At 45.3% G+C, this 13,938-nt stretch overlaps 1 protein-coding gene across 1 annotated transcript in view; it reads left to right on the top strand.

Moving 5' to 3' along the window:
• Window positions 1-2,207: 2,207 nt before the first annotated feature.
• Window positions 2,208-13,938, top strand: part of apba2b (amyloid beta (A4) precursor protein-binding, family A, member 2b) — a 39,837-nt gene continuing 28,106 nt past the window's right edge. The window contains exons 1-4 of the mRNA XM_056278960.1: window positions 2,208-2,677; window positions 4,509-5,063; window positions 5,118-5,659; window positions 8,547-8,627. Of these exons, the coding sequence (XP_056134935.1) occupies window positions 2,209-2,677; window positions 4,509-5,063; window positions 5,118-5,659; window positions 8,547-8,627 (1,647 nt within the window). The 5' untranslated portion in view covers window position 2,208. The remainder of the gene's footprint in view (window positions 2,678-4,508; window positions 5,064-5,117; window positions 5,660-8,546; window positions 8,628-13,938) is intronic.

The following is a 13,938-nucleotide window of genomic DNA, read 5'->3' as shown; positions in this document are numbered from 1 at the left end:
CATCTTCAAGGTATTATGTGTGATGACCGTTGGGTTGAACATTCTGTTCTATTCCATTGTTTGTGTTTCCATAGTGTCGCTCACAAGTCCTTGTGATGTTAAAATGAATACATATATATATATATATATATATATATATATATATATATGCAGGACAACATAGAGAGAGAATCTAGAATCAACATTTGTACTAGATATAATTTCTTAATTGTTTTTTCTTACAGAGTAATTATAGAAAACAAAAATAGAACATGGGGTGTTTTCTATTTGAGATAAAAGAGGAAGAAAAAAGGAAAGAAAAAGTACAAAAACCGTACTTACATGAACAAATTTAAACAAAAGAAGGACGTTCTGGGGACATATACAATTTCCACTTCTCTCAAATTTCCTCAAATTTAGTTTCCTGAAGCCTCATGTAGAAGGTGATTCTTCCCATCACAAAAAATGTCATAAAGTATATCATACCAGTCCTCTGTAGACGGGCTGTCTGGCCTCGGCCATTTCTTTGTAATTGCTCTTCTTGCAGCAATATTCCAAATAAGTAACTTGTTTTAATGTTTGTGAGTGTTGCATGTAAGAGACCAAACAGGAGTTCATCTTAACTAAAAGTAATTTTTTTCCCAAATATAGTCACTATTTCTATATAAATACTTTTGGGCAGGCCCAGAACAAGTGGTAGTGACTGGCTTCCTGGGAGTTACAATTTCTCCAGCAGCTGGAGAAATTGGTATTTTTTTTCATTAGAATTGTGGCTATAAAAATACATGTGTGTAATGGGATTAAGAATAATTAAAAAGGGAAGCAGATATGTAATATTTCGGTTCGCTCACGCGTTAAAAACAGCCTGCAGTAGATATGTGCATTGTTGCTATTCCACTGATTCTCTTTGAGCGAGCATCTATGTTAAAGGTACAATCTATCCATTGAGCTAAATTAGGAGCCACTAGGAATTACAACACCAGAAGATTTATGGCCCATACCGCTGAGTGATTGTGGCCCACAAAAGTACACAACTAAGAGTACACAAAAGTACACAACCGAACAATATGTCACAATTCGGGAGCTACGTAATGAAGCAAACCTGCAAAAATGTCAAGTGAAGAGGTAATCCTGTTATGGAAGACTACAATATTTGTAACTTATCCCACATAGCTGTACTTTAAATGAAAATGTTGCTTACCTGTCCTACAGCAGCATGGCAAGTTTTGCATCGATTTTCATACCTTTATAGTCGTGAAGTTTTTGGCCCCTCCCCAAAGCAATACCTATATATGCATTCTATTTTTGGAGCGACCTTTACCATCTAAATTTTTTTTTTTTTTTGCAAGTTGAAAATATTTTTTGGATTCTTTAGAGTTATGTAGATTTTTGTTGTAAGGCTAACTCCCCCATACTGAGTTGTTGAAAGACCTGTAGTTTTGAGTTTACTGGTGGCATGTTGCTACTCACTGTTATCTTGCAGAACCTAACCATATATATCCAACACAGCTTTCGGTGACTAGTACTTCAGTTTGGTGTTTTTTAACATTATTGTAGTGATGAAGTTTGACTCAAATAGCCACCAATAAGACAGGAAGTTAGTTTTGGATTAGGGTTTAGCCATTAGGGATTAGGGTTTAGCCATGTCCAAATATATGGTGTACTGATTTAAAATCATATATCAGAACAATGATTGGCAGCACGGTGGGCGTAGTGGTTAGTGCAGTCGCCTCACAGCAAGAAGATCCTGGGTTCGAGCCCTGGGGTAGTCCAACCTTGGGGGTCGTCCCGGGTCGTCCTCTGTGTGGAGTTTGTATGTTCTCCCCGTGTCTGTGTGGGTTTCCTCCGGGTGCTCTGGTTTCCTCCAACAATCCAAAGACGTGCAGGTCAGGTGAATCGGCCGTACTAAATTGTCCCTAGGTGTGTGCGTGTGTGTGTGCGCGCGCCAGCCCTGTGGTGGACTGGCGGCCTGTCCAGGGTTTCTCCCCGCCTGCCGCCCAATGACTGCTGGGATAGGCTCCAGCCTCCCCGCGACCCTGAGAGCAGGATAAGTGGTTCGGATAATGGATGGATGGAATTCAGTCATTGTCAAGCTGTGAAATAGCAGCTGTTGCGTCTGTAAAGTTGGATTCTTGATTTTGTCAGGTGAAACTCAAAGTGACTCAGTAGTGATGTAAAGTTTTGCTCCTCTTCTGTATTTGTCTTCCAGGGTCAAAACCATAGCAATGCATGGCCTGTAAGCAGCCAATCATGGCTCACAGGAAGAGGCCAGGGACCAGCGGTGCGAACATTATGGCTGCCCCTGTCCCTGCTCCCTGTCCCGCCCCTCATCCTAAAGAGTCACATGACCAGACGTCTCTACCTTCTCGGCCACGCCCGATGCGTTACCCCAAAGAGTCAAACGATCAAAAACGCCTTCCCCGACCTTATAAGACACAATATCCTTCTGCTAAGTCCCATGACCTAAGTCACACCCAACCGCAAGAGGAGGTGGAGGTGGAAGAGACTCGCTACTGCAACCAAACAGACCCAGTGCTACAGAACCAACGGCCCGCTACACCTTCTACACCAGAACACGACCGCGACCTTGACGGTCACGAACGGGCAGATTTCCATGGTGGAGCTGACAGCTTGGATGAGGCCTCCAGCTCTGACTACATCAACAATACCTCAGAGGATGAGGAAGACTATGATGAAGGTGATTGCGACATTTTGCAGTAAAATGCAATAGAAGATGAGTGGGAACAATAAGGATGCATAGTGTCAGATGTACAACACAACTGTTTGTAAAATTTGTAACTGAAAGTAGGTTTTGTACTGACTGCACATGATTAATCAAGTAGCTAATGTTACATATTGTTTACATTATATCCTGACTGCACAGCTAACACTGACATTGTAAAATAGATGCTTCTGCGGTGGTTCAAAAGAGCAAACGTAGCTGGTCTGAATCACGTTTTAGCTAACTGACAACCCGGAAAAACAAACTGACACATCAGAAACACCGAAAATCTTCTATCAAAAGACATTTTAAAAGTAATAGAGAACACCTTACCTGCATCTCTGTTGATGGCGTTTCTGTGAACTCCTATCTTGAATGAAACCGCATGGGCAATACCAAGTGATGGAATATGAGGGAGAGAATAGTAGGGGGAGTGTAAAAACAATAATTTGTCAATTTTCTTACCAGCAGACCTTCACAAACATGGCCGAGGTACCCCCACTACCTCTCAGAAAGGTAAAGATCGGTTCTCCCCATGGTCCGTAATGTTAATCAGCCGATGTTCTGTTTCCTTTGATTGTGTCTATGATCACGTATTTTATGTTTCATCATAGCGTATAACACAATGTTGGTGTTGTCACTGATGATCTTGTGTTTCTGTTGTCAGATGACCGAACGACTATAAAAGTGATTTGATCATAACGCTAAAAGCTCTGAAATTACCATTAAACTTGTTTAGCCAGTTTGTTTGTTTCCCCCCCTTCTTCTCCCCAATTGTATCCGCCCAATTACCTCAGTCTCCTGAGCCGTCCCGGTCTCGGGGAGGGCTGCAGACTACCACATGCCTCCTCCGATACATGTGGAGTCGCCAGCTGCTGCTTTTCACCTGACAGTGAGGAGTTTCACCAGGGGGACGTAGCACGATCACGCTATTCTCCCTAGTTCCCCCTCCCCCCCCGAACAGGTGCCCCAACCGACCAGAGGAGGTGCTAGTGCAGCGACCAGGACACACACCCACATCCAGCTTCCCACCCGCAGACACGGTCAATTGTGTCTGTAGGGATGCTGGACCAAGCCGGAAGTAACACGGGGATTTGAACCGGCGATGCCAGTGTTGGTAGGCAACGGAATAGACCGCCACGCTACCCGGACGCCCCCAGTTTGTTTGTTTTTTGACCCCTGATTAAATCATTATTTTATAGTTGTGCAGTTGCACCTCAAAGACAGTTTTGACCCCCAGGTGGTCAGAATAATGAACAGTACGCACCTTACCCAACTTTCATTGATTTATTATTTTATGGGATTTCTCATTTCTTATTTGTTGTTTTTGTTATTATTTCTTATATATAATCTTGAGGGTTGAGAGAGCTGGAGCATATGCACTTCATTACAATTGAAGGTACATAGTGCTTTTTAAATGTATATGACAATAAAGTCAACTTGACTTATTAGACAACGGAAAAATAAAGATAAGTCAGTGAACTCACCTGTATTTTATTATACACTATGTTGAAACACAAGCTAGGTGATCACAGATGAAATGGAAGACAACAGAAAGTTGGCTTTCTAACATTGCGGACACTGGGGAGAACAGATCTTTACCCTACTAAGACGAAGTGGAAGTATATCAGCAATGTTTGTGAAAAAGGTCTTTGCAGATTATATTGATAATTTAAAAAAAAAATAGTCTAACATCTTAAAGCTATATATTTTTGGATGCACCCACTTGCAAACATCTTTTTAGGGGAGTTTGAAGGTGCTTTGCATATTGAAATAAGTCTCGCTCTGGTCTTCTAACATGCTCCAGGTCTGGCAGAGGAGGACGAGGGTGTAACCTACTACATCCGCTACTGCCCAGAAGATGACAGTTACCTAGAGGGCATGGACTGCAGCAGCCAAGGAGACTGTAAGCACAGCCACAACCAGCAGGACTGCTCTGCCACCGCCCAGCCAGGTGGACCCCATCCAGTCGAATGCCAGGAGGCTGTAGATGAGTGGGTGGAGGAGGCAGAGGGAGAGGAGGAGACGAGAGAGGAAGAATGGGCAGACGATGATGAGGGGGAACAAGGGGGAGAGGTCAGGGAAGAGTGGAGAGAGGAGGAGGAAGAGGTAAGGGAGGAGTGGAGAGAAGGGGAGCAGGCGAGAGAGGAATGGAGAGAGGGAGATGAGGAGGAGGAGGAAGAGGAGAAGGTGAGGCAGGAATGGAGAGAGGAGGGGCAGTGGGCGGGGCGAGAGAGGCACAGGGTGGAGGAATGGGGCGGGACCGAGGGGGAGGTTCGCTGCGAGGTGGTGGAGCAGGATCCGGACGAGCACATCTATGACGGACGACCGGAGCCCATTCTGGACCATCACCACCATCACCATCACCACCACCACCAACAGCAGCATCACCACCAGCACCAGCACCACCAGCCACCGCCGCCTCTGCAGGACGCCCTGCATCCTGGGCAAGCGGATGGGGATGGGGAGGAGGAGGAAGAAGTAGAAAGTGAGGGGTACTGCCCCAATGAGGAAGAGGATGAGGATGGTGAGGAGGATGAGAGACATGGTAGAGCCTACACAGGAGACTACTATGCCTCTGAGGACAACGGAAACTCAGTGCGGATGTCCCCATACCGCGGCCACAAGGTGTTGGTGGTAGAGGGTGAGACGGGGGAGGAGGCGGAGGAAGACATTGACCAGATCGTGGCCGAGATCAAGATGAGCATGAGCATGGGGAGTCTGAGCAGCAGCACCGACCAGAGCCCGGAGGAGCTGGTGCAGGACACGGTGCCGGGCGACTATCCGCAAGCCAAGCCCGACGCCGCCCCCTACCTCCCGCCACCTCACCACCGTCACGACAGCAGGCCAAAGTCTTTGAACCTGCCCTCCGCACGCCACAACCCTGACCTCCAGCGGGGGGGCTACAAGATGCACTCACGCACTCCTGAAGACAGGCAGAGATGGCCCCAAGACCAGGTGAGTTATTTTTAGGTGTTTAGAACAGGGTTCTCCGGTATCGTGGAAAAACCCGGAAATTTCTAGACTAGTATTCCAGTCATGGAAAATACCTGGGCCTGGAAATATTACCGAGGTGACAGAAAACTGTAATGTTAGGCTATAAATCGTGATTGTAGCTGATGTGATGGCATATTTTTAACATGCTTTTTAGATGACATCGCATATTTTCAGCCACATTCTTAGCTACTGAGATTGCACTCCAGAGCATGAAATTTGGGTGGCATGTTCTATAACCAGCCAAGTTACACTGTCCACTAAGACACTGTTGTTTGAAACAACCCCCAGTTGGTGTTATGGTATGCTGCGGTGTCAAACGTCACACAGTAGATCTTGGTGGTCAAACGTTAGTTGTTTGAGAAATGGCGTGTGTGTGTCAGTTAGTTTGTCCATCTGTCTGTCTATAAGGGTCATAGTGAGGCTACCAGTGATAGTACTTTCTGAATGATATAAGCTCCTGTGAGCGGTGGCTATCACGTATATGCAAGCAAATTCCATGGAAAAGGATTTCCCATAAGAAGTGGGAACCCTGTAGAATTATGACAGTACCTTGTTATTTCCTGGCAGGGACAAATGAAGTTTTAAATGTAAGCCATTGCTTAAAGTGATCTCACTTAAAGGTCTGACAATGGCTACAGTAGTTTCATTTCCAATTTGTACTAGTTTAATCACCGGCTGCATCGGTGTTCCTGTTGACCGTGACCCAACATGGTCAACAAAGAATGTAAAATTGGACCTTTACAGACCTTAAAAAGGGATGTTTTCTTTGTGCAACGTCGACAGATTTATAAGAAGTTCAGTTGTAGAGGGGCGTCCGGGTAGCATAGCTGTCTATTCCGTTGCCTACCAACACGGGGATCACCAGTTCGAATCCCCGTGTTACCTCCGGCTTGGTCGGGCGTCCCTACAGACACAATTGGCCGTGTCTGCGGGTGGGAAGCCGGATGTTGGCGTGTGTCCTGGCCACTGCACTAGCGCCTCCTCTGGTCAGTTGGGGCGCCTGTTCCGAGGGGGAGGGGGAACAGCATAATCCTCCCATGCGCTATGTCCCCCTGGTGAAACTCCTCACTGTCACGTGAAAAGAAGCATCTGGCGACTCCACATGTATTGGAAGAGGCATGTGGTAGTCTGCAGCCCTCCCCGGGTCGGCAGAGGGGGTGGAGCAGTGACCAGGACGGCTCAGAAGAGTGGGCTAATTGGCCAAGTACAATTGAGGAGAAAGGGGGGGGGCATTTCAGCTGTTGAGACGCAAATGCTTTATTCATTTATTAATTTCCTCTGAAATGTTGGTTTCCATATCAAACTGCTAGATCAAGAAGAGAAGGACTGAGCAACTTTCTCACTCAGATCCCCCAGTACTTCCAAAGCAGCCTTGTGAGACTTTGCCTTCGAAGTCTAATGCAAATGTCTCTAGGCAAACATGAAGGTTGTTTTTTTTTTTTGTTTTTTTTTTTAATTCCCCACTCTATGCCAATTTGAAGAATTTACCATCGCTCATGAATCGGTTCTTTACAGAAAGGACCGGTTTTCTGGGGTGACTAAAGGAAGAAAGCTGGGGATTCGTGCATGACGAATGTAGTGCAGATAATGCTGCACACTCTGCGAGCCAGGGGAGGAAATGTATCGCCGGGCTGTTCTGAGGCTCCAGAGTGGACTCTTGCCTTTGGAGATGATTAAAGGGAGATTTGTGGTGGGACGATATAGATGACTCACTGGTGACACGCTGGTTATTGCCATCCAGAGAATAGCTTAACATCTCCTCCCACCCCCCACCCCAAAGCCATCTTTCACGCCCCACCTCTATCTCTCCCTGTCACACTCACAGATGTACACACGTGCAACTTCATAAGTGAACACACACCACATACATTTGACCTGCAGACTACAAAAATCAGACATGCATATGCACACAATCAGAAATGCACAAACAGGTACACACACTGATGCAAAACACAGCTCCACAATATGCACACGTGTCTGTAGAATCTGCATGAATTACACCACTCGTAACCGTAAAGCAGGTCAGACAGACATAACCAGATTACACTGGAAGTACATGCGGCACGCTGGAGATTTCGGCCGACTTTCCGGCAAGCGCACACAAAACATTCAGTCATTCTTGTCCTCCGCTCCCGGATGAAATGTCCCGAGTCGTGTTCCCAGTAAACCGCCCAAAAACGTTGGAGCACACCGAAGACAGTGGACCTACAAGATTTTGTGGAACGATATACAGGAAGCTCACGACAGCGCTCGCTCTCTTAATATGATGTCTCAGAGGATAGTGACGTATGCCGCTCTAGACACTATACAAGTATTTTAGGTTCACGAAAAGAAGTTTCCTTTAAAGTTCGCAGAGATGTTTGTAAGGCTTTGGTGGCGAGACACGTTCCTCCTCTAGAATGCTGAGACCTCTTTGAGAAGCATTGGGGATTAGCGTTGCATCCAGCCAAACAACAAAAGGAATCTGATTTATTTGATGACTGTTTGCACAAGTGATTCAGCCAGCGTTTTGAATACAGATCAGGGTTTTGGATTCCGCTCTCTGTTCGGAGAGAGCGGGCTAATAACTTGTCATGTTTGTGGTACTAAATTTTAATTCCCAATGCACAATAACATGGCATATTGCTGTGCATATCAACTGCCTACTTTCACGCCCTGCTTTTCATCACTGGCGTGCCGAGGAGGAAGCGGTTTTATCAGGAGGATGATTTAATTTCAACCAGTAATACGTCGCAGTACTTAATGGCAGGGGATTGTGGGTTTTACAGCATTACTGCTAGTCTATTTATTCTATTCTGGAAAATCAGTGTCTTGGACTCACAGCTGTCCTTCTGTGATGTCCTCATAGGTGAGCAACGGTGCAGAGCAGCCAAGGAAACAACAGCGCTCCGACCTCAACGTTCCTCTGGAGAACAACAATGTTCCAGAGGTAACCCCTGATGTTGGATTTTGTTTTGAAACCATCCCTCTCCCTCATATTCTGTTAGATTTGAAGGCAAACATTTCACATTTGTTGTGTACTGTTCAATACTATATATGTAATGCTGCATTCACATCAAAAGTTTCTCGTTGCTTTATTAATGCAACAAACCAAGTCGTGCTACCAAGTACCTCAAATAGCACCACGGTTTCATACCAGTAACTTCTTTCGACACGACCATTATACAGCATTAGCGCTAGCATTAGCAACAGGGACTGTGTTTTCAAATCAAAAGAACATTTACTAGAGAATCCAATAACTTCGCTGACCTTCCACCACAGTATCACAACTTGGGGACATGCCGAGACAGCGCAAGTCATTTTGTCCTCCATATTGGCTTCTCTTCTCCATTCTTGACTTCACCGGAGGGGTCTCGGGATTCCAAACAAAGCTGATTGGCTGTGACTTTGTTGCTTTAGGCTGGAGATATACTTTCTTTTTAACCCCGCATTTGTGTAGACAACTAGCTGCATCTTGAATGGACTTGTTGGCATACTTCCCCTATGTTCTTTGCGTGTTGCTGGAGGATTCCATTAGAGAGCACACCAGAGAATCAAGGATATAAATAGAACTTTCAGATTTGCACGAAGTAAACAATAAACATGGCGAGTTGGCGACACTCGAGGAGGTTACTATTTCATTAATTCCAAGATCACGGCATTACCACAGTAACTGGACTGATAAATGACAACAATGAAGATGCCTATTGGAAGGAGGTGAGGGACCTATCCATACGGTGTCAAGATAACGATCTCTCCCGAAATGTTCAGAAAACAAAGGAGATAATTGTTGATTTTAGGAAGTCCAAACCGGTTCAGACACCAGTCTACATCAACAATGTCCCTGTTGAAATTATGGAAAAACTTCAGATTTTTAGGCATTCAGATCTTCGACTCCTTCTCCTGGTCTCTAAACACCAATTGTATCATTAAGAAGCCACAACAGAGACTATACTTTCTGAGATGTGTTAAAAAATGCAGAATGTCCACAAAAACCCTGGTCAGTTTCTACCAGACTACCATAGAGAGCATCCTTACTGGATGCATACTGGTGTGGTTTGGCAACCTGACTGAACACGACCGCCAACAACTGAGAAGGATAGTAAAAACAGCTTCAAATATCATAGGAGTTGCACTGCCACAGGTTCAGGACATTTACACCATCCGTTGCAGAAGGAGGGCTCTAAGTATCATGGAGGACACCAGTCATCCAGCACATGGCCTTGCCTCAGGACAATGCTTACATCAGAGCTCAGACCAGACACCTCAGAGACAGTTTTTACCCCCAGGCCGTCAGACTAATCAATCAGTCAATCAATCAAATTGCATTTTCTATGAACAGTAGGCTCCTTACATAACTTTCATTCATTTATTTTGTGGGATTTCTGATTTCTTATTTACTGATTTTTTAAAATTATTTCCTTATAGTATATTAGTTTTAATATATAAGGGGCGGTGCAGTGGTTTGCACGGTCGCCTCACAGCAAGAAGGTCCTGGGTTCGAGCCGCGGGGTAGTCCAACCTTGGGGGTCGTCCCGGGTCGTCCTCTGTGTGGAGTTTGCATGTTCTCTCTATGTCTGCGTGGGTTTCCTCTGGGTGCTCCGGTTTCCTCCCACAGTCCAAAGACATGTAGGTCAGGTGAATCGGCATTACTAAATTGTGCCTAGGTATGAATGTGTGTGTTCGTGTGTGGGGGGGGGGCCTGTGTGAGGGCCCGGCGACCTGTCCAGGGTGTCTCCCCGCCTGCCACCCAATGACTGCTGGGATAGGCTCCAGCATCCCCATGACCCTAAGAGCAGGATAAGCAGTTGGGATAATGGATGGATGGCTGATATTAGTTTTAAGGGCTGAGAGAGCCAGGGCACATGATTTTCATTGCATTTGCAGGTACATGGTACTTTTTATATATGTATATAGTAATAAAGTGAACTTGAACTTGAAAAAGCGCCAGCAGCATCGTTGTAGATGGTATGTAAGGCCCCTAAATCAAGCATGTTGTGACAATGGCAAGTATGTTTCTCTCGGTCTGCCATTGCAAGACAATGATGAGAAACACCAACAGTATTTTCAAATGTCCGCCAGGAAGTTTGATGATTTTCCCGGATCAGGCCGCTGATTATACACCACAACACACACAGTGAGCCAGTCAGTTCAGCAGAGCGGCTTGCCGTCACCCTCCGCTTTCTAGCAACAGGCATCACTGTCCCTGCCGTTCATGTGCATATTGCATCTTTTGGACGCGTAGCATTAATTTCTGAGGATGTGCACAACCACAGCTCCAAACCAACGCAGGATATGCGAGGCAGTCATCATTCGCAGGCAAACGAGTAGTTAAAAGCAAGTATATCTCCGGCCTTACTGAACATTTTTCAACTCATGCCACAATGTCGTCTGGTGCAACAAAGTGGAAACAAAGCCTTCCATTGACGTTTCATTCATTCTTGTGGCCTCGTAGCTTTTGCAATATTGCAATTTTATTTCTATTTGTGATTACTATTTTTCTAAGGCTGCATCCTTTAGTATCTACAGTAAAATGTGAAAAATGCTATAATCCAAAGAAAATGAATGACAAAATGTATTTATTTTAAGCCCTGTGTTTTACAAAAGCTTAAAACAGGAGTATGATTCTCTGAGTAAACATTCGAACAATTCAGGGCGTCCAGCTGGCTGGGCGGTCTGTTCCATTGCCTACCAACATGGGGATCAGCGGTTCGAATCCCTGAGTTACCTCCGGCTTGGCTGGGCATCCCTACAGACACAATTGGCCGTGTCTGCGGGTGGGAAGCCGAATGTGGGTATGTGTCCTGGTCGCTGTACTAACGCCTCCTCTGGTTGGTCAGGGCGCCTGTTCAGGGGGGGGGGGACTGGGGGGGAATAGTGTGATCCTCCCATGCGCTACATCCCCCTGGCGAAACTCCCCACTGTCAGGTGAAAAGAAGCGGCTGACGACTCCACATGTATCGGAGGAGACATGTGGTAGTCTGCAGCCCTCCCCAGCTCGGCAGAGGAGGTGGAGCAGCAACCGGGATGGCTCAGAAGAGTGGGGTAATTTGCCAAGTACAATTGGAAGGGGGGGGGGGATCCAAAAAACAAAACAAAACACACATTCAAATGATTCAAATTCAAACATTCATCGATGAAGAAATCATTACATTGGACCTCTTCACAGCATGTGTTCATTGTGCTTTGTGCTTCAACATTGCGTTCAGGGGAAATTGTGAGATATTAAAATCAACGTGGGCTAGAGTCACAAGTCTGCATTGCATCGATTTCCCCACTCCAGCCCAAACCAGCACTATAGTCAGACAGATAATACTGCTTACTTGTTTAGAGAGAGAGAGAGAGAGAGAGCATGGGTGTGTGCATTTGTACATGTATATTTGTGTGAGCGTCTCAGTAAATGAGTTATTGTGTAGTTACAACATCAGCTCATGTCCTCTGCTAATGGAATGATAGCGTGCTGCTTATCGAGTGACATCTCCAATTGAGCAGTCTTGTTTTATGAGAGCCATTTTTCACTCAGGCGTCTGCGGCGGATGGATACCGCACACCCGGCCCCCCACACCCTTCCCGCTGCTGGGCGGAGGAAGCTCACTGCTGTTGAGCAGTGAGTGGGTTAGAGGATCATGTACTGTAGCGGAGAAAGAAGCAGGATATAGATTTTTTTATATCTTGGCAGAGCATGCTTAGCCTTAACCCTCTCCAGTCATGAGTCACTCAGATACGAGCGAAACACACAGCTCTCGCCACAGCATTCTACAACAGCTTCCTCTTCACCCGGGTATCGATCTTCTTTGACACATGACTACCAATTCTCTCTTTTTTTTCCCCCTGATTTCCATCCCCGTTCCTGCTTGCCTTTTAAATCTACACTTCTCAGTCGATCCTGAATGCATCTCGCAAGCAGGCGGACTTAATAAACAGAACCCGAAACCAAGATGAATACTATAAATGTCATAGTGTGGTGAGAGGTGTCGCTGATGCTCTGACCCACTCAGAAGTTGATCCTTCAACATCACAGCACTCAAGCAGAAGCACATTTTATCTGACAAAGATGCAGCCAAGTCTCATGAATCGGAACTGGTCTTCAGAACATGTTGTAATGACCTGGGTCACACAACGTACTGTTTTTTTAGTTAATGTTATAGCTAGTGTTACAAAAAGAAATGTGACATATATCCATCCATTGCTCTGGTCTGCCAACCATCGAGCACGCCTGTATGTGTTGATCTGGGGGTGGTTGGTGGCTGCGGGTGGTGAGCTGGATAGCACCGTTCGAGAGCACAAAGACATCACAAAGTGCTTCACAGAGGAAATGAAGCATACATATACATACAGACATAAAACAATAAAACAGAAATAAACAGTAAATAGAAAAATTACAACAAGGCAAGACTAAACAAATGGGTCTTGAGCTGCTTTTTAAAGGTGTCCACAGATCGTAAGTCCAAAGGGAGGGAGTTCCAAAGTTTAGGAGCCACAACCTCAAAAGCTCATTCTCCTTTAGTTTTAAGCCTAGCTCGAGGAACAACCAGAAAACTCTGATCAGAAGACCTTAGAGACCTGCTGGTGACATAGGGTGCAGTACATCTCTAATGTAGGCAGGCCCTGACCATGCAGAGCTCTATAGGTGATCACAAGAATTTTGAATTGGATTCTGAATTTTATGGGGAGCCAGTGAAGAGCAATCACAATTGGTGTCACATGAGACCTTTTGGAGAACCTGGTCAAGCATTTAGCAGCGTCATTTAGGACCACTTGTAAACAATCAAGGGATGTTTTGCTCAGGCAGGTATAAAGGGAGTTACAGTTATAAAGATGGGACAGTATAAAAGCTTGAATTAACATTTCTGTCTCTGCTTGAGACACAATGGGCCTGAGCTTTGCAATGCTGGAAAAAACGAGCAAATCAGACACTTGACACGTTGGTCCAGAGTCAGAGCCTGATCCATAGACACCTAGATTTCTTATGGCGGATTTAACTGACGAGGCAAGAGACCTAAGACCATCCCTTATCTTAGGGATAAGACTAGGAGGGGCAGAAATAAGGATTTCTGTTTTGTCTGCATTTAGCTGTAAGACATTTTCTGGTATCCAGCTTTTTAAAGTGTTTAGGCAGTTATTTAAAACTGATAATTAAACTATGTTTTGAGGTTTAAATGAGATGTAACATTGAATATCATCTGCATAGCAGTGATAAATGAGAGTGACAGTGAAAAATAAATAGGTAGGCAATTTAGGAAGCGTTCTGTTTTTCATTG

The sequence above is a fragment of the Lampris incognitus genome, chromosome 4 (assembly GCF_029633865.1).
Source record: "Lampris incognitus isolate fLamInc1 chromosome 4, fLamInc1.hap2, whole genome shotgun sequence".
NCBI classification, from domain to species: Eukaryota; Metazoa; Chordata; class Actinopteri; order Lampriformes; family Lampridae; genus Lampris; species Lampris incognitus.
Note: the sequence above shows the minus strand (reverse complement) of the source record. Positions and strands in the feature narration are given on the sequence as shown.